The following is a 21,331-nucleotide window of genomic DNA, read 5'->3' as shown; positions in this document are numbered from 1 at the left end:
AAACAGGCAATCCTCAGAGTAATCCATAAAGATTTCACTAATTCTACTAATATTTCACACATGTATCTTCTAACTGTTCTCAAAGCAAGCAAAGTGACTGATGACAGTGTGCTGGGAGCCACCTTACGAAACCATTCTGGTGGCACTGTACATATATATCTTTGACAAAGGGGTATCCTGGCAGGTGTGTGTCCCTATGTAGAAAAAGTAGAATTTGTAGGGGTGTGTATCCAAAACTTAGTGGAGTACTTCTGACACTGTGAAAAGTTGAAAATGCATACATACAAGATGGTGACTATCTTTATGAATGTTGCTTGTATCACTGCTTCCAGTAGGTTGAGGTTGTTTTCATCATCAGTCACCCCAAGCGAAAATCTTGCTTTGTTGGTGGGCCATAATTTTTGTCATTTTGCCTCAGCACACTAGTGTAGATGGTGTCAGTAATTTAGTGAAGTAAAAAATCGTACATTTCCCACATTTATTTACATGCATAAGCCAAGTTCCAAATTTACCTTTACGTGAAACCACATGCATGAGATAGATCCAATTCGAAATTCTAGAGCCTAACACTTTTCTGTTCTTGTCATTTTCATGTAATCTTCCACTGAACTCCGTTAAGACTTGCATGTATCGTGAAATACTGTGAATTTTTGAACACTTGCAAGTTCCACAAAAAATTGTATTCTATTGTCAATTGTAAATTGTAAATTTAATTTGTGCTTTTTATAAACTATTGGCAATAGTACTGTCATTCAAAAACAATTGTTCCCTAATTTCATTGTGCATTTATGTGAAAAAATGGTACACTTTTAAGACTTTTCACACACTTGCACATATTTGTACTTCACAAAATTTTGGCAGTAGCACCCTCATTTTAAAAACTCTAATTTCTACAAGAATAAAGATAAATTTTTGAGAACCTTTAAATGTTACAAGTGTTGTGCATAACCTACTACACAGTAAACTGACATTTGTTATTTACAGCCACTGTGCAATATATTATAAGTAACATATTATATCATGTTTAGTTTCCTCTTTTAATACAGGGTGTACAACTTTGCATCTGCCGTTTGCCGATAGGTGGTGACAACAGTAAGCAGCGGTCGAAAGAAACAGACCACAGACGTCAGGCAGTTAGCTTGGACCTCGGTCAACATAACCTCATTCAAACATTAACCGATTTGCATCTGCATCATGAAGTTGTTCTTGATTGAAAACATCAGTTTATGAGCCCAATTCTCATCATCTGTGAGAGGTGTTACTGTTTTGTTTCAATATGAAGGAAACAGCGGCTGAGTCTCATCGAATGCTCTCAAGTACATATAGTATAGATGCTATTAGTGAAAGAACGTGTCGTGAGTGGTTGAAACACTTCAAGAACACTGATTTTAATGTCATAAACCAGCATAGTGGTGGAAAAGAGAATGTTTTTGAAGATGCAGAATTGGAGACACTGCTGAGTGAAGACTCGTGTCAAACTCAAGAAGAATTGGCACAATTTGGAGTGACACAGCAAGCCATTTCAAAACATCTCAAGGCTATGGGCATGATTCAGAAAGAAGGAACTTGGGTCCCGTGTGAGCTAAAACCAATAGATGTTGAATGGCGTTTGTGTGTTTGTGAACAGTTACTTCAGAGGCAAAAACAGAAGGAATTTCTGCATTGTATTTTGAGCGGGGAAGAAAAATGGGTTCATAACGATAACCCTAAATGCAAAAAATCATGGGAATATCCTGGCCATGCTTCCACATCGACGGCCAAACCGAATATTCATGGCTCCAAGATCATGCTCTGCATTTGGTGGGACAAGCTCAGCGTCATGTACTATGAGGTGTTAAAATCAAGTGAAACAATCACAGGTGCTCATTATCAAATGCAATTAACGTGTTTGAGCAGAGCATTAAAAGACAAATGGCCACAGTACAGCGAGAGGCACGATAAAGGGATTTTGCAGCACGACAACGCTCAACCATACATTGCAAAAGAGGTCAAATCATGCTTGGAAATGTTAAAATGGGAAGTCCTATCCCATCCGCTGTACTCTCCAGACAATGCTCCCTCTGACTATCACCTGTTTAGATCAATGGCGCATGGCCTGGCTGGTCAACTCTTCCGATCTCATGAAGAAGTCACAAATTGGATCGATTCATGGATCGCTTCAAAAGATGAATAATTTTTCAACGCAGAATTCGTACACTGCCCAAAAGATGGGAGGAAGTAGTGGCCAGTGATGGAAAATACTTTGAATGATACATGTGTAACCAATTTGTTTCATTAAAGCCTCAAATGTTGGGGGGGGGGGGGGGGGGGGAGGAACGGCGGAAGCAAAGTTGTACACCTTGTATTAATGTATTTTGTAAGCATTTACTGCAAATTAAAGCTATTTTTAAGGTTGTTAGTAATCACAACATCAAAATTTTATGGGAAGTTTTTCTGTTGTAATAACAGACGCCCCTTTTGGCTGTTAATCACTTCAGTTCTTAAAGGAGACTGGTAATACTGTTAGCATATTAAACTCATAAATTAAATGAGCATCTGCAAGTTTATTTAAAGTTATTTGTTTACTGTTTTGTAAAACACTATCCCAGCAACAATGCAACCCCTACTGCATGTACTGTTCTCGGACACAGGAAAAGTTCACTGATGTTCGTGACCAGTTGGAAATCAACTTAACCATTGGAACCTGCTGTTAAAAAGGGTTGTGTTGGAAGGGCTACTGAGAGTCATTACATAAAATACCAAAGACACCTCAAGTACTATCCTCTCCTGAGGATACTGTCCCCTGAATAGAAAGTAAAGGCTGTACCACTACTTGTCCACGTGACTGTGAGGAGTGTATCAGTAGTAGGTCTAGGTGCTCTGTACAGCAGAAATAGGTGCATAGGTGCATCCATCCGTCTAATCAACAAGTTTGTTGTACTGTCTTCTGCTGAAACTGAGCCCGTGAGATTCGCTTCAGCTGTGGGGGAATGTGCTGTGTCCCATGTCAAGGGAAGGCAAACACAAAACGGTAGTGGTATATTAACAGTCAGCAGTTCAAACATGTGGTTAATACTGGCACCGCTTAGGGAAATGACAGCAAGGGATGATAAGGAATACGTTGTGCACTCAGTGTGTATGCCTGGGGGCCTCATTCAACATGTTAAAAAGGTAGTTCTGAAAGCCACTGAGAGGAAAGGTTGAAATCAGTGGCAGACTATGACACATGTTGGGACAAACTATGCCTGTTGCCTGGTCTATGAGGGCATACTTTGATCATTCCAGTGACTGGCAGAGATGTTTCAGAAGACCATCCTTGTTCACACCATTTCAACAAAGCTCAAAATCTGCAGTATCGTGTGCAATACTGATCATGGCCCCTGGTTCTGAGCTGAGTGGAAGGCTTGAACCAGAGACTTCAAAAGTTCTCTGACAATCAAACCTGAGACATCCTAGAATTGTGCCACAGGATTGAGAATGGTATGATCCCCCAGTATTTTTATAGGCACACAAATTGTACTAAATTTTGCCTGTTGATATTTCTATGTTCTTTTTTAAACTGAGAGTGCAACACACACTGTTAACTAAGAATTTTCCAAATTTTGTTGAAAAGCCATGGCGAGTCTTTTCCATCCTTGATCCACTCGCTACACACATACTCCTCCAGAGCTTGATTAGTAACCAGTTTAAACTTTGCCTGCAATTCCTCTACGTCCATCATACTGAACTAAATGATGTCCATTTATTGCGTAAGTAGAATGCTATCAACTCATTATCAACTCTTTCCAGCAAATGACTTCATGAAGAAGGCTAAGAGTGTTTTCAACTATATTAACCACCGTAGTTATGATGACATTGTGATCACTAATATCTGTCTTTGTACTGACACTGTCTATATGGACAGGTCTGTCACACACACTCTCTCTCTCTCTCTCTCTCTCTCTCTCTCTCTCTCTCACACACACACACACACACACACATCCTGCATTTCCTGGACCACTTCACCAAAAGCAGTTAAAAGTGTTCCTCCTCCTGGTACAGCATTAACTAGTACTTATTTGGCTTTGCCAGCGGTGCTGCTCATTGACTCTTACACTAGGATTGTTGAAGTCTAATGATGGACAGAATTCATAAACTTCTGTCATTATCTTCTCCTGCTCTCCATGTTTTCTTTAGATTTTCTCTAGCAACTTAAAGCACTACAAGGTTTATTTCTTAATGGTTTTCAGCTGAACTTTCATCGAACAACTGATATGCTCCCAATAACAGAGCAGCATTCCTCATTGCACCCCATAATAGGCCATCTTCTAAGCTGGCCATGCAGTTTTGAAATGAATGCTTTTGTAGCTTTATGAATCACACTAGCAATTTGATCTGCTATATGCTGAAACCTATCTTCAAACACTGTCCGCTGGCTTTACAGTATCCTGTGCAGCCTGCATCCATTTATGTGGCTTCCTTTCAGGCAGGCTCTTGCAGGTAAGCAAATCCTTATAGGTGAAGTGATCAATATCAGGCAAATCTTACCAATTTCTGACTGAATTGTATCTACAACAGCAGGCAAGAGGAAGAAGAGAGAAATGGCAGATATCAAACATGTCGCAGTGCTGAGGTGAATCATCTGCTTTGAGACCTTCTAAAGAGGAGGTATGATGGTGAAGTTATCACAGGCAGTTGCTGACAGCCCATGTCTATAGGGCCAAGGGGATGGCAGGTATAAATATCACATTATCATATTCAGTGGAAAATCTCTCTCTCTCTCTCTCTCTCTCTCTCTCCCCCCTCTCTCTGAAGGCAACTGACTGCAATTTAGTGGTATGTGGGACTGGTGATGGAGGAGTGATGCACATCGTTAGTATCATCATCATGTTCATATTCCACTGAATTATAAGAACCATTTTATTAGTGGCACTTGCCTTTATCCTTTCATCTTGTTCCCTTTATTCTTCTATCTTGCTGGTGAATGTAAGATGATGCTCAAACACAACTCAGAATTTCTTGGTTTCTAGGTATGCATGTCGAGGTACACTTTAGATCAATCATCATATCATATAGGATGTAATGTTTCCAGTATTTTTTTTCAGGTGATACCTGTATTTGTGGCAGTATCCCCTTGTGTTACTATAGTACTATGTACCTTCACAACAGTTTTTGTCAAGGCTGAATGACGATGTAACAAACACAAGATTCTTTACAGTTTTCAATGCTTCTGTTACTTCACCACAAGAAATTTATTTCTTTGGTCGCTCTCAGTTCCTGCATATTCCTCTCCTCAGCAAACTATCCTTGCTCCACACAAGGTGGTTTGAAGAGCAACTGATACAAAAGGGAGGGGGAAAACCACAGCATTCCCAGCTTGTAGGAACAAATTCACACTTCCAGCAATTTGCTTTGCTTCTATAGCCAATCTTACTGCGTTTGAAGTTTTGACTGTCATAGCAATGCAAAGGATTGAGCATACAGAGTCATGCTTTGAAACAGCATGACTTTCACCTTGAAGCTGAGGTTGGTTTGTGTAAAGGGGGAAAGGGGGTTGGGGGGAGTTAAGACGTGAAACAGTGGCATACGTTTCAACAGTTACTTAATTAATGTATGTATGTTTACACACACATGAAATGTTTTCATATCTTCAGACACAATTTCCATAAATCAAAAGTTTTAAATTTGAAACTAATATGGCACCACACTTCCACTTCTTGCTATATGAAAACTAAGAATTAAAAATTTACTGTTTACATCTACTGATATTTAAAATATTTAACTATACTTACAACAGATACATTTTTCCCATCAAACAACTTCATTTCTGTAAGAAGCCAGGTTCTTTTCTTCTTGTAAGCATTTTTATCTGTCTTTTTAACCTATAACATAGAAAACTCAACATGTCAGAGATATATATTGATGGTTTAAAGAAGAGAGATAAGTACAAAAATGACTTTTTTAACATTTTAAGAAAGACTGCAGCAAAGAATTATCTATGGCAAGCATTTCATAATCCGTATAAACAATGGAAGGATTAAAGGTAACAACTCAACTTCCAGTTGTGGTGTTGGCATGTCGACAAGCACAAAACAAGGTTGAAATCATCAGTAATCTTTCAAACAATATCTTTCCTCAAAGCTAACAGGTTCACAAAACGAAATGTGTGCATGTGCACACATCTACATTGCTCTGGCACTGCTGCCTGATTTTCTGATTTCATTTTCTCTGTAATATACACTTTTAAAGTCAACAAGTTGTACTGGTTGTTCTGGGTAACATATACTGCACATTACTCATAAAGCAACAAATAAAATGTTAAGTTAAATATATTAATCACTGTCACCCCAAAATAGAATGCCCTCCAACATCGCCAAAGTGTACCCTAATATAATGTACAGCAATTACGCTTGAAAAAGTGTAGTTTGTAAATGACTGCACTTTTTCTTGTGAAAACCTGTTGAAAATGACTGCATTAATGCAATGTACACCTTTTTGAATTATAGGCACTGACATATTACTTGCATAAAGATCATTTCTCAGTCTTGTGTTCACAACAAATGAGCAGCAGTGCAGTCACCATATAATTATGTGCCCTTGCCATCTGTAGTGTAAGGCATTATGTAGGAGTAAGACATGTGTAAACAACAAATGCATGGTGAAAACAACATATGTCAGAAGATAGGAGATGTTCAGCAAAGTGGTGTCGGAATTACCAGTTTATCAAAATGGAGTTACACCAGGTTTGTGAATGAACACCATGTATAGTCCATTTGGTGTTCTGTTCGAGTTGGCAAGTTGCCACAAAATATTACCTCATGTGATATTAAGAAATTAAAGAATTAAACTAAGGTAGCTAAAGTGCATGACAGACATTAACAATGGACAAAACCCTGATTGTTTGTATAGCTTTGTTCAACATCTGTTTCATGATTTTATTAGAGCTTCCCATTTACAAGGGTAGGTTGTTAAGACTGATGTAAGAAAACAATAAACACAAATGTATTTCAACATATGCACAATATGTTTACCCTATGCATGGCATGGTCATTCAAAAGAATTGTTTCGATGTGTAGTTCGTGACTTCTGCCAGTGCAGTGGGTGATGCAAGAGCATGCACATTGCACTGGTGCAGGAGTACTTTACTGCATCTATGTCACTTCTGCTTTAACTCATTATGCAAACAATATATTAATGTTATGTAAAGACAACCAGTCACAGTTTTACACTTTCCCAAATACTAATACAAGGTGATACCCTCTAAATTCTAGAAGAATCAGTCGCCATCACTTTTCCCACAAACAAAACAGTTTTTGGTTCATCTTCACTTCCAATTACCGTTTTTATTTCAGTTCTGACTCTGGGTGAATTTTGGGATTCATAAATCATCTCCAGTTATATAACATCACCAGAAATCTAATTATGGTTCAACTTTTAAAGTCATGAAAACATTGCTCTACTTATGTTCTTTTTGGCTCCATTCAACTTTTGTCCATCAACAAGGCTTTGTCTTCACTTCACACAGTTATAAAACTGTCTTTACTTTCATAGCAATTTTGTACCACAGCTGTTGAATAAAGGCAGATCTTTTAACTCTTCCCTCACATATCTGCCCAGCACATACAGATGTAAGTTCTACTGCACATTGCTTCTGAATTTTATCCATTTGTTCTCCACATCCTCAGCCAAAAATCCTAAAATTTGATGTTGGCTCACATAATCTATAATTTTTTTTCCTGTCACTTTTGCTCAGTAAAAATATTTTCCTACCTTTCTTAACATTTTTTGTAATACAACTAGTCATTTTTGCTGTGTCTTATGGTGACTAATTGATTCAAAAGGTTCAGGTCTGTTACTTACTACATGGTCTAAGATGTTGCTCTCATGAATCAGTTCTCTAATATTAACAATAATAGTGCAATCTGGAAAACTGGAAAAATTCCCACAGATTGGAAGACAGCAATCATACATCCTCTGTACAAAAAAAGGAAGTAAAACAGACCCCAACAACTATTGTGGAATCTCTTTATTGTCAATAACATACAAAATTCTGTCTAAAGCCCTACTAAACTGAGCATAACTTCAGCTGGATTCAAAACTAGGCGAATACCAAGGTGGATTCAGAAAAGGTCGATCATGCATAGAACAAATCCTTAACTTGAAAAACTCAATTACATATTTGCATAGTACTTCAAACAAAAGTTATGTCATCATGTTTGTCGACTTTAAAAAAGCACATGACAGTATAGACCAAGAACCCCTTTTTGAAGTATTAGCAGAATTTGGACTAGATCAAAAGACAACAAAGATCATAAAAGAAATGCTCACGGAGACCAAATCCAAAGTAAAATTTATGGGAGAATTGAGCACAGAATATGAAATAGACACAGGAGTACGACAAGGGGATGTACTGTCCCCAGTGCTCTTCAATTGTGCTCTTGAAAAAGTTGTTAGAGAATGGAGAAAAGCAGGTGCACCAGCACACAGACTGGGACCAAGACGTAAGGGCATAGAATTAGACTGTTTAGCATTTGCTGATGACATGGTACTGATCGCACAAGACATTACCAGTGCACAGAAACAGCTAGAATTATTACAAGAGCAGGCAGCAAAAATAGGATTACAAATTTCATTTGAAAAAACAAAATTTATGACTGACATCAAAGATGAACCTTCTGATCTCAAAATTGGTAATAACTACATTTTATTATTTAAATATTTAGGTGAACGGATTGCAGAAAATTGTAATGAAAAGAAATCTGTCAGATCAAGAGTCCAGAAAATGGAGACGGCGTTTCAATTAACAAAAAACATTTACAACAAAAAGAGTCTCTCGTGGAATTGCAAAATACGACACTACACAACAGTAATTAAACCCGAAGCTCACTACACATCTGAGACACTAAATCTTGAACACAGAACACTAAAAGAGGAAAAGAACGTAAAATAATGAGGAAAATCCTAGGACCAAGATAGTGTGCATTATTCAAAACCCAATGCAGAAATATATAAAAATATCTCCAAAATAACAGACACAATGCACATGAGAAGAATCCAATTCATGGGACATTTAGAAAGAATTGACTCAAACAGGTTAACGCACAAAATCCATACATTTTTAAAGAACAAAACTACAAGACCGAACTGGTACAAACAGATGGAAAAAGACCTGAGAGAATTAGGGTCTCCAAATCTACATGATAGAAATGAAATCAGAAAAATCACAAACATACTGGGTTCTGAGGAAGAAGATAGAAAAACTAACCGACATACGTGGTCACCGCAACGAAAGCTAGCCCATTTGTTGTTTATAAAGGAATACTGGGCGAAAAGGAAGGCCAACAAATGTTGATTACGCGTGGTCCTAAGTGATCCATCTGCGAAGAAGAAGAAAGTGCAAGTATCTCAACTCGACACCACTTCAGCAACTTGTGTGTTCCTAACCTGCCCCCAGGTATCCTACCGGGTGAAGAGACCTATAGTGTAACATAGAATTCAAACTACACGTTGTTCCTGGCAAATCTTCACATCACTGAGAGGTGAAATCTAGGTTTAAGACAGACTGAAAAATTTGCCATTCAACCAGGATTTGACATCTCGGTTTCCACTTGACCGCCAGGCCCAACAGAGAATTCTCTAAGTGTTCAAAGTAATTTTCAGAAAAAAAGTTCAAGATGCTCTCTCACAAATCCCTGTCTCTGGTAGCACTTCACTGCATAACACTCCCATTCTATAGTTCCCCTTACTGCAGTTAACATGATCAGGAAATTTACTTGTACTATTCTCCTAGTTTTATCTTATGTATTCTGCATTCCTGACATAAGTGGTCTATAAAAAGCATCCAGTAATCATGTTTAACGAAAAGGATAGTTGCTACCGCCATATAGCAGAGATGCTGAGTCATAGAATGGCTCCAGCTGCCAGAGACTGTGGTCTTGTGTGGGTGAGTTATGTTTGTGTGTGTGTGTGTGTGTGTGTGTGTGTGTGTGTTTTAACAAAGGCCTTGCTGACCGAAAGATAACTTTACGATAGTCTTTTTGCTGTGCCTTTCTGCGACTCAGCATCTCTGCTATATGGCGAGTAGCAACTATCCTTTCATTATATTGTTACATTCCATACTTGATTTTCCATTGCTCAATTATCCTGTTTGTCCTACCTTTGATGATTAGCTTCACCCACATTATTTCAGATTAAGAATCCATAACAAGCACAATAGTTATGATTAGAGTTCTTTACAGTATTAAAAAATGGTATTACAACAGGCTCCTAACCTACCCTTATGATATACGAAGGGCGTTTGAAAAGTCCGTGCAAAAATAAAAACTACTTACGTGTTTGGGGTACACCTTTTTTATTTTTCAACATAGTCTCCTTTTAGACTTATACACTTCGTCCAACACTGTTCTACTTCATTGATCCCTTCCAAATAATAGGAATTGTTCAAGTCTGCAAAATAGCTATTAGTTGCTGCAATCTCCTCCTCGTTTGAATAAAATCTTTGTCCTGCCAGCCATTTCTTCAAATTGGGGAACAAATAGTAGTCTGAGGGAGCCAAGTCTGGAGAATAGGGGGGATGTGAAATGAGTTGGAATCCTATTTCCATTAATTTTGTGACCACAACTGCTGAGGTGTGTGTTGGTGCAATGTCATGATGGGAAAGGACTTTTTTTACGGTCCAATCGCCAGCGTTTTTCTTTCAGCTCGGTTTTCAAACAGTCCAATAACGATGATTAATATACACCTGTAATATTTTTACCCTTTTCCAGGTAGTCGATGAGGATTATCCCTTGTGAATCACAAAAGACAGTTGGCATAACCTTTCCAGCTGAAGGTATGGTCTTCACCTTTTTTGGTGCAGATTCTCTCTTAGTAACACGTCGTTTAGATTGTTCTTTCATCTCAGGAGTACAGTAATGTATCCATGTTTCATCCACAGTGACAAAACGATGCTTAAAGTCCTGCAGATTCTTTCTGAACAGCTGCAAACCATCCTAGCAACACTTCACACGATTCCATTGTCGGTCAAGCGTGAGAAATCAGGAAACCCATCTTGCAAACAGCTTTCTCATGTCCAAATTTTTATGCAAAATATTATGTACCCATTCATTCAAGATGCCCTCAGCACTAGAAATCTCACGCACCTTAACTCTTCTGTCATCCATCACCATATTATGGATTTTATCAATGATTTCTGGAGTCGTAACCTCCACAGGGCATCCAGAAAGTTCAGCATCACTTGTGCCCATATGGCCCCTCAGAAAATTTTGAAACCACTTATAAAGTGTTCTAATCTAAGGTGCAGAGCCACCGTAATGTTTATCAAGCTTCTCTTTAGTCTCCTGAAGCATTTTGCCTTTCATAGAGTAATGTTTAATCACCACACAAAATTCTTTTTCATCCATTTTTTGACAATCACTCGACTTCCTAGATTACAAATGCCAGACACAAAGAAATAGACCAATATGGCTGAAACTTGGTGTCCGTTCTTTCCAAAGATGCTACTAACTAAACTTGACCTTGATACATGCCAATAGTGCCATCTCTTGGACTTTGCACGGACTTTTCAAATGCCCCTCGTACATTCCAACCTGAATTTTACTGCAATTCATTTCCTTTCAGTCACCTTACTGTTTCTAATACTCAATGGGCATTTTTACCCTTAATAAGTGAGGCTAATTCTGAGACCTTACTGTGAATGTCCTGTAGTTTACTAATACCACATAAATGTTTTCTCTTTCAGATCTGCAGGGACAAAAGTTTGCCTTTGAGAGTACATGACTGCTTTTTCTTTGATTAAGGTAGGGAATTCGTCAACCCTATGGGTGGGTTCCTCCAAACTTTATAGTTATCTCTAAGGTAAGATTAATTAAGTGAGGAGTGATAGCATGAGGAAATTCTGCCAGCAATGTCCTTTAATCTGTAACGTATCCCTTCCTAAATCGGTAATTATTTTCACAATTAGTATTCCATTATATAAGAAACAAAATAACTCTCTCTCTATCTCGCCATTTCTGAAAGAAGTGAATGTTTCAGTCAAGACTCTTTAGTGTTGCTGCTTGAACCAGTACTCTTCATCCCACTAAATTATTCTATGACTACATTACAACACAAGTGGAAAAGAAGAGGCATCAGAAGGTGCAGTGGTTATGATGATGTGTGTGCCTATTGCTGGCATGTTAATACTCTTTTTACTGGGAAAGTTATGGCCTTAGTTACTTCACAGATAACAGACATGTGTCTTACTTATTATCTTCCTCTTCAATATTTCTTACCTGGTGAATGGCCACAGAAAATGGCTTTTCTTTCGAGACTGTGATGCATAAAAGGTGTATTTTCTTCTTCTTCATTGGTTTACTGACATGAACTACAGCCACAAGCTGTTCATCACTTGGCTGAAATAATTCCCTCTGCAATATTCTTCTTACTGATGACATGATGTAACCCTTAAAAATTAAAAACAAGTAAAGCAGTAATTCAAAAAAACACTTTCATTGATAAAAAAAATCCATAAACACAAAAAATACACAGTCAAGTTAATAATTAACATCAGTCAGTCAACTGTTAAATGATAACACCCAAATTTTCAGTCAATGATTGGTTCAGTTGGGCCAGAGGACCCAGTCTATTCTGTGTAAACAGAGCGCACACCATTATGGAGGCACCATCAGCTTGCACAGTGACTTGTGACCAAATTGTGTCCATGGATTTGTGGAGTATGCACCACACTAGAACCATACCATCAGGTCTTACCAAATGTAATTGGCACTCATCTGACGAGGACACAGTTTCCCTGTCATCTAGGGTCCAACCAATATGGTTATGAGCAAAAAAGAGACACTGCAGGCGATGATATGCTGTTAGCAAAGGCACTCGCATCATTCGTCTGTTGCCATAGCTCATTAACACCAAATTTCGTCACATTGTCCCAATGGATACATTCACTGTACATCCCACATTGATTTCTGTGGTTATTTCATGCAGAGTTCCTTGTCTGTTATCACTGACAACTCTATGCAAACACCACTGCTATCTATTGTTAAGTGAAGGCCACCGGCCACTGCGTTGACCATGGTGAGAAGTAACACCTAAAATTTTACATCATTTTATACATTGAAATCCCTGTGCCACAGTGATATACCACACTGCTAGAGCAGCCAAAACAAAATAACACAGCCCATTGATAAAATGGAGTACTTGTTTTTGGTTGCAGTGTGAATGTTATAGCTGTTAGGCCAATCTATATGATTTCTTTAGCAGTGCGGATTGACATGACACAGCTGCAACATTTCATTTGTTGCCAAAAACAAATTGCCCTATGATACTGCACTTTATCAATGTTGTTGTTGTTGTTGTTGTGGTCTTCAGTCCTGAGACTGGTTTGATGCAGCTCTCCATGCTACTCTATCCTGTGCAAGCTTCTTCATCTCCCAGTACCTACTGCAACCTACATCCTTCTGAATCTCCTTAGTGTATTGATCTCTTGGTCTCCCTCTACGATTTTTACCCTCCACACTGACATCCAATGCTAAATTTGTGATCCCTTGATGCCTCAAAACATGTCCTACCAACCGATCCCTTCTTCTAGTCAAGTTGTGCCACAAACTTCTCTTCTCCCCAATCCTATTCAATACTTCCTCATTAGTTATGTGATCTACCCATCTAATCTTCAGCATTCTTCTGTAGCACCACATTTCGAAAGCTTCTATTCTCTTCTTGTCCAAACTGGTTATCGTCCATGTTTCACTTCCATACATGGCTACACTCCATACAAATACTTTCAGAAACGACTTCCTGACACTTAAATCTATACTCGATGTTAACAAATTTCTCTTCTTCAGAAACGATTTCCTTGCCATTGCCAGTCTACATTTTATATCCTCTCTACTTCGACAATCATCAGTTATTTTGCTCCCTAAATAGCAAAACTCCTTTACTACTTTAAGTGTCTCATTTCCTAATCTAATCCCCTCAGCATCACCCGATTTAATTTGACTACATTCCATTATCCTCATTTTGCTTTTGTTGATGTTCATCTTATATCCTCCTTTCAAGACACTGTCCATTCCGTTCAACTGCTCTTCCAAGTCCTTTGCTGTCTCTGACAGAATTACAATGTCATCGGCGAACCTCAAAGTTTTTATTTCTTTTCCATGAATTTTAATACCTACTCCGAACTTTTCTTTTGTTTCCTTTACTGCTTGCTCAATATACAGATTGAATAGCATTGGGGAGAGGCTACAACCATGTCTAACTCCCTTCCCAACCACTGCTTCACTTTCATGTCCCTCGACTCTTATAACTGCCATCTGGTTTCTGTACAAATTGTAAATAGCCTTTCGCTCCCTGTATTTTACCCCTGCCACCTTCAGAATTTGAAAGAGGGTATTCCAGTTAACGTTGTCAAAAGCTTTCTTTAAGTCTACAAATGCTAGAAACGTAGGGTTGCCTTTATCAATACAATGTGCCATATTGTGTTGTCTCCTCTAGCAGCAAGCTAACAGACAAATACAAATCATGTAACTTTTTTTTAAAAGGTGACTGTTAAAATCGCAACAACACTTTGAAGAAAAAAAAAAAAAAAAACAAGATTCACTACCAGATACAATGGCTGGACAGAAAAATAAACATATTCCAGACCTCCTGCTACATTTATATCTACTTTTGTACACCACATGCATAGAGTAACTGGCAATATTACATACACACATCAAAAAAAGTTTTGCATCACCCCAGTTCCCAGAACTCCTGAAGATAGACGTTGACTGTGGATATTGTATCACAGACAGTGTCCCTTTGACTGTTCAGAGATGTCACTAAACCTGCCCAAAGATGTAAACAAACATGCATGAGCAGCACCTATTAGACAGAGGGGGTCCGAGAGCCAATCAGTTCCAGTCATTCCACCAGGAAAGAGGTACATGGATTGTGTTGTCTGTAGTTCAAACATGCCTAGAGGGTCAATACTGCAGTTCAATCGCATCCGCATTGTTACTTTGTGACAGGAACGGCTCTCAATAAGGGAAGTGTTCAGGCGTCTCGGAATGAACCAAAGCGATGTTGTTTGGAAATGGAGGAGATACAGACAGACAGGAACTGTCGATGACATGCCTCGCTTAGGCTGCCCAAGGGCTACTACTGCAGTGGATGAATGCTACTGACAGATTATGGCTCAGAGGAACCTCGACAGCAACACCACACCATGCTGAATTACGCTTTTCGTGCAGCCACAGGACGTCGTGTTGTGACTCGAACTGTGTGCAATAGGCTGCATGATGCGCAATTTCACTCCCGACATCCATGGTGAGGTCCATCTTTGCAACCACGACACCATGCAGTGCGGTACAGATGGTCCCAACAACCTGCCGAATGAATCACTCAGGATTGGCATCACATTCTCTTCAATGATGAGTGTCGCATATGCCTTCAACCAGACAATCGTCGGAGATGTGTTTGGAGGCAACCCAGTCAGGCTGAATGCCTCAGACACACTGTCCAGCGAGTGCAGCAAGTGGATGGTGGTGGTTAGTGTTTAACGTCCTGTCGACAACGAGGTCATTAGAGACGGAGCGCAAGCTCGGGTTAGGGAAGGATTGGGAAGGAAATCGGCCGTGCCCTTTCAAAGGAACCATCCCGGCATATGCCTGAAACGATTTAGGGAAATCACGGAAAACCTAAATCAGGATGGCTGGAGATGGGATTGAACCGTTGTCCTCCCGAATGCGAGTCCAGTGTGCTAACCACTGCGCCACCTCGCTCGGTGCAGCAGCAAGTGGAGGTTCCCTGCTGTTTTGGGGTGGCATTATGTGGGGGCCAACATACGTCGCTGGTGGTCATGGAAGGCACCGTAATGGATGTACGATACGTGAATGCCATCCTCTGACCGACAGTAATACCATATCGAAAGCATAATGGCGAGGCATTCGTCTTCATGGGCGACAATTCGCGACCCCATTGTGCACATCTTGTGAATGACTTCCTTCAGGATAACAACATCACTCGAGTAGAGTGGCCAGCATGTTCTCCAGACATGAACCCATCAAACATGTCTGGGATAGATTGAAAAGGACTGTTTATGGCTGACATGACCCACCAACCACTCTGAGGGATCTACATCGAATCGCTGTTGAGTAGTGGGACAATCTGGGCCAAAAGTGTCTTGATGAACTTGTGAATAGTATGCCACGACGAATACAGGCATGCATCAATGCAAAAGGACGTGCTACAGGGCATAAGAGGTACCGGTGTGTACAGCAATCTGGACCACCAGGTCTGAAGGTCTCACTGTAAGGCGGTACAACATGCAATGTATGGCTTTCATGATCAATAAAAAGGGCAGAAATGATGTTTATGTTGATCTCTGTTCCAATTTTCTGTACACGTTCTGGAACTCTTGGAACCGAGGTGATGCAAAACTTTTTCTGATGTGTGTATAATGCTAAACTAATTAGTATCTGGGGTCTATAAATCACATATTGTTGTCCTGAATTGTGTGGTGGATATACAAATCATTATTGCCCTTCCATCATGCTACAGATTTGAAAATAGTACCTTACAATCATGGCAGGTAATTAGACATTTCCCCGTCAGTTACTGCACCTACTGTCTGTCACCTTCATTTATTCATAAACATTCCTTATCAAATCTCTATGGAATGGTAGGAGGCAGTAATAAGCTGTCAATAATTTTGCTATTCATTCTGCTTTCGGAAAAACGATTGTGTACAGCTGCACGTGTCATTAACATTCAGTTTGTCAATGTGGTCCTGGTATAGTGAGTATATGCTCTTTGAATCCTCGGTTATGATGATTTATTTGAGTGTTAAAGATACAGCTACATCTATACTCCAAAATCCACCTTGTGGCGTGTGGTGGGGGGGTATTTTGTGTAACACTGCATTGTATTTTCAAAAGATGTATGCAGGACAAAGCAGTATATTCTGCAGATCAGTCTGATGAAATTTCTTGGTAATACCCATAACTCTCAATATCCTCCAGTCATATGAAATTTGCTGCCACTTGAATAAACCATATTTACACTATATTGCATAAACACTGTAGAGAGGACTCACTAGATGCGTGGAAAGATGGTTTGGAGCACCCAACATTTAGGCTATTAGCACATGTATGGAAGTCAAAGACGTATATTTTATTAAAGTGGGCTACAATGGAATGTCTTAGAATATTAAATACTGTAATATTGTAGGCTGATGTACAACTGCATCATTCTCCAGAAGTCACCATATGGTAAATTATCTATCTGTTTATTTATTTACTGTTCACCTAATGCAACGTTTACGAAGTGTATGCTCTTTAATACTAACCTATCAAATTCAATTTCGATCACTGTTTCCATAGCTCTGTCTCCTGCTCTCCTTTGACAGTTGAAGTCTGTGACTTTCCACAGTTCTTTATCCTAACAGTCAGGTGGTATGCCAAGTGGTCTTCGTCTGTCTCAGGATCTCCACTTCAGTACTGTCATTGTCCATCATCTATCATTTATTAGTGTGATATATGCTGGTGTTTTCATTTTAAAATCTTTACTCTGTCCACTATGTTCTGAATTCCTGTTATTGTTGGTATGTCTTCACTTCTTTTTTATGTTTCTTAGGGAAGCATAGGAGTCACCTTTCCTTACTCTCTGAACTTTTTCTAGTTTTATTTTGAAAAACTTATTTAAAATCCAAGTTTCACTGCTATATATTACACTACTGGCCATTAAAATTGCTACACCAAGAAGAAATGCAGATGATAAACGGGTATTCATTGGACAAATATATTATACTACAACTGACATGTGATTACATTTTCACGCAATTTGGGTGCATAGATCCTGAGAAATCAGTACCCAGAACAACCACCTCTGGCCGTAATAATGGCTTTGATATGCCTGGGCATTCAGTCAAACAGAGCTTGGATGGCATGCACAGGTACAGCTGCCCATGCAGCTTCAACACGATACCACAGTTCATCAAGAGTAGTGACTGGCGTATTGTGACGAGCCAGTTGCTCGGCCACCATGGACCAGACGTTTTCAATTGGTGAGAGATCTGGAGAATGTGCTCGCCAGGGCAGCAGTCGAACATTTTCTGTATCCAGAAAGGCCCGTACAGGACCTGCAACATGCGGTCGTGCATTATCCTGCTGAAATGTAGGGTTTCGCAGGGATCGAATGAAGGGTAGGTCCATGGGTTGTAACACATCTGAAATGTAATGTCCATTGTTCAAAGTGCCATCAATGCGAACAAGAGGTGACAGAGACGTGTAACCAATGGCACCCCATACCATCACGCCGGGCGATACGCCAGTATGGCGATGACGAATACATGCTTCCAATGTGCATTCACCGCGATGTCGTCAAACACGGATGCAACCATCATGATGCTGTAAACAGAACCTGGATTCATCCAAAAAAAAATGACGTTTTGCCATTCATGCTCCCAAGTTTGTCGAATACACCATCACAGGCGCTCCTGTCTGTGATGCAGTGTCAAGGGTAACCGCAGCCATGGTCTCTGAGCTGATAGTCCATGCTGCTGCAAACGCTGTCGAACTGTTCGTGCAGATGGTTGTTGTCTTGCAAACATCCCCATCTATTGACTCAGGGATCAAGACATGGCTGCATGATCCATTACAGCCATGCAGATAAGATGCCTGTCATCTCGACTGCTTGTGATACGAGACCATTGGGATCCAGCATGGTGTTCTGTATTACCCTCCTGAACCCACCAATTCCATATCCTGCTAACAGTCATTGGATCTTGACCAACGCGAGCAGCAATGTCGCGATACGATAAACCGCAATCGCGATAGGCTACAATCCGACCTTTATCAAAGTCGGAAACGTGATGGTACGCATTTCTCCTCCTTACACGAGGCATCGCAACAACGTTTCACCAGACAACGCCGGTCAACTGCTGTTTGTGTATGAGAAATCGGTTGGAAACTTTCCTCATGTCAGCATGTTGTAAGTGTTGCCACGGGCGCCAACCGTGTGTGAATGCTGTGAAAAGCTAATCATTTGCATATCACAGCATCTTCTTCCTGTCGGTTAAATTTTGCGTCTTTAGCACATCATCTTCGTGGTGCAGCAATTTTAATGGCCAGTAGTGTAGTATGTGAAGAACAGACTGTTCAAAATCCACATTTTTTAATGTTTGTTGGCATAATAGATATATTTTTAGACAGTTGTTCAGTATTCTTTTGGTTTGCAATTAATTGCTGAATTAGATTGAAACATGATACATCACATTTAAGAATCTGTGTGAATTTTTTCTTAGCCTACGGGAAGTTATTTAATTTATCGTTTTAACTTCACTATCATAGTAGGTTGTTGAATAGTCATGTACCTGTGTGTCTGCGTGCATATTGTACTAACGTTGAACTTCTGAAGTCTTTATAGGGATTGCGTTGTTTTATAAGGTTCTGTACCATTGTTTGAAAAAAAGATATGTTGATAACAACAGAGAAAATTAATTAATTAATTAAATGCATTGTAAAACAGTTGTCAAAATACAAATTTTATAAAGACAATGGAAATTTCTGGATGGGGCAATATGTAAAATAAGGGAAATTCAGCCACTCACCTATCGTGGATCGATACATGGAGCGCACAAACATGTAACAGGAAACAGCACTCACTCTAACATTCGGGCAATAGCTCTTTTTCTAGCACAGAACACTCATTGCAACTGCACATACACCCAAATGCACACTCCTGTGGTCACAGTCACAGCTGAATGACTATAGGAGTTTGTGTTTGGGTGTCTGTGCAGTTGCAGGTGTGAATGTGAAAATGAGTGTTCTGTGCTAGAAAAAGAGCTATTGCTCAAAAGCTAGTGTGGTTGCTGTTTTCTGTTAAGTGTTTCTGTGCTCCTAGCATCAATCCACTATAAAAAAAAGTCCTCAAAACCTAAACACTATATATTACTTGTATTTTTTTGTTCAATTGAGATAATGATGCCTGTGTGACTTGCTTCTATGTGAAAAATATCAATTATTTTCAGTTTCAGTGAAATATGTGTTACATTTTTGTATTTATTGAACAGAGTAACCGTATGATTGTGATCAGTGAAGGAATTTTAATAAATTCATTTCAGAATTTTGTCTTTACATTTCATATTATATTATGTCTCAATGCTAGTTTAACTGGCAAAAAAATAAACTGATGCTTCTCGAATGACAAACTTTTGGTGGGTTCTTTGATAATTCTGTATATGGCAAAGTCCATATCAATTTGGGCAGGCTAGGAAAATATCTTACCTTCACACTCTCAGATGTTATTGAATGTAGCATATGTTAAAATGAAGACCTAAGTAAGGAACACGTACTTTTTTGTTTTCTCCAAAAAAATTTCTGCTCCGAGATACAGCCATCCAAGGGGGGCACTGTGCATACCATTCTGAAGATGCAAATTTTGGAATTTTTTTTTTAAATGCTATATCTTTGGAACAGTTCTAGATATTTTATTGGTTTTTTTATTTGAAATGATTTATGATTACAAAGAAATCCTCCGTTTGGGCTTATCTGTCAAAGTTGTTTCACTATAGCATTCTGAAATTTTTTTATAATTTATGAATTTTTTTCTTTCAAAAATGCCAATCCATAAAATTTTGATTTTTTTTCTGTTGATTAGTACCAAAAATTCCCTGAAAAGGAGAGCTTCCACTTTTAGGTTGAACAGGTTTTATAACAAAATTGAAATTTTTGCCATACATAAAACCTGTTTCAGTACCACATTATCACATAACAAGCTCATAAAAATCTAAACTGAGCCTTATTCACATAATTTATTTTTGAAAGATGAGTAAGAGGCTCATTTTTCAAGCATTTTAAATGGTTCCAAAATGTATGTGAAAGGTCATAAGACTTAAAGGTTTCAATTTATAGAACTTCTGTGCACTCTGTTTTGTACTGGAATTACCCAGTCAATAAACTAAAAATGTGTGCCACTGCTTCAGTATCTTCCTTTGATATAGAGTAATGTCTTCCTCTTAAACCAATAGGACTTACAATCTTCAAAACATTGTGAACAGGAAGTGAGCAATGATGGTGTCGTTGCTGTCCTTCGGCTGGAAACCTATATCCAAGCAGCTGGTCCATGTGGTAGCATAGAGTTCACTACAATTTTGTTTAACTCATAACTGGTGTCTATAATCTCTGAAATCCACCAGTCACAGTCATACACACACTCCACAAACATCCCCCTGTCAGGTTTTGAATCTGAATATTACCCTGCTGTTTCTGAGGTGTTCACCAAACGAACGAAATTTCTTCTTTCTTGCTCTTTAAAGTGCGTGCAATATTAGTTTGCTCATCACTTTGAGTCCAAAAATGTGTCTCCTGAATTCCTTTCACAAGAGTGGTTTGTTTGGACC

At 39.0% G+C, this 21,331-nt stretch overlaps 1 protein-coding gene across 3 annotated transcripts in view; it reads right to left on the bottom strand.

Moving 5' to 3' along the window:
• The window catches only part of LOC126248857 (exocyst complex component 1), a 296,832-nt gene that overhangs the window by 204,838 nt on the left and 70,663 nt on the right, over positions 1–21,331 (bottom strand). For all 3 annotated transcript variants that reach the window (XM_049950289.1, XM_049950290.1, XM_049950288.1), the window contains 2 exons: positions 12,231–12,401; positions 5,751–5,840 (listed from right to left, as the gene is read on the bottom strand). In XM_049950289.1, the coding sequence (XP_049806246.1) occupies positions 5,751–5,840; positions 12,231–12,392 (252 nt within the window). In that variant the 5' untranslated portion in view covers positions 12,393–12,401. The remainder of the gene's footprint in view (positions 1–5,750; positions 5,841–12,230; positions 12,402–21,331) is intronic.

Source organism: Schistocerca nitens, chromosome 3 (assembly GCF_023898315.1).
Source record: "Schistocerca nitens isolate TAMUIC-IGC-003100 chromosome 3, iqSchNite1.1, whole genome shotgun sequence".
Taxonomy (NCBI): Eukaryota; Metazoa; Arthropoda; class Insecta; order Orthoptera; family Acrididae; genus Schistocerca; species Schistocerca nitens.
The sequence above is the reverse complement of the archived record's forward strand: the minus strand, read 5'-3'. Positions and strand labels throughout refer to the sequence as shown.